General features: G+C 49.1%; 1 protein-coding gene across 1 annotated transcript in view; it reads right to left on the bottom strand.

The window, feature by feature from the left end:
- Positions 1 to 5: 5 nt before the first annotated feature.
- The window catches only part of LOC110036300 (uncharacterized protein K02A2.6-like), a gene marked incomplete at its 3' end in the record, with an annotated part of 698 nt that continues 139 nt past the window's right edge, over positions 6 to 564 (bottom strand). Inside the window, exon 2 of the mRNA XM_020740705.1 lies at positions 6 to 373. Within this exon, the coding sequence (XP_020596364.1) occupies positions 6 to 373 (368 nt within the window). The remainder of the gene's footprint in view (positions 374 to 564) is intronic.

Here is a 564-nt window from a genome sequence, read left to right on the forward strand (position 1 = left end):
AGTACGGCCTCGGACCCATAGACGAGCGCATACGGTGTACACTGGGTAGGAGTTCTGAATGTCGTCCGGTAGGCCCACAAAGCTTCTAACAACTTCTCATGCCAACCTCTTTTGTTCTCGTCCAACGTCTTCTTCAAAATCTGCACGAGTGTCTTATTGAAAGCCTCGGCCAATCCATTTGTTTTGAGGTAATAAATCGTGGAGTATCTCCAATCTATCCCATGTCGTCTGACGAAGCTGTTGATCTTAGTACTTTTAAACGCTGACCCGTTGTCGGAAATCACTCTGCGCGGAACACCAAAGCGGTAGACAATCTGGCTCTTGAAAAACTGAAGAACGTGCTGAGCTGTAACTTCACGTAACGGCACTGCCTCTGCCCATTTGGAGAAGTAATCCGTAGCTGCGAGAATGAATCTATGTCCCTTTGAAGATGGAGGGTCTATCGGACCCACTATATCCGTGCTTCAACAATCGAATGGCCACGAAGCGACGGTCGGGTGTAACACATTCGGAGGTTGGTGCAAGACCACTCCATGCACCTGGCACAGGTGACACTTTCTAGCG

This window comes from Phalaenopsis equestris, unplaced genomic scaffold, assembly GCF_001263595.1.
Source record: "Phalaenopsis equestris unplaced genomic scaffold, ASM126359v1 Scaffold204840, whole genome shotgun sequence".
NCBI classification, from domain to species: Eukaryota; Viridiplantae; Streptophyta; class Magnoliopsida; order Asparagales; family Orchidaceae; genus Phalaenopsis; species Phalaenopsis equestris.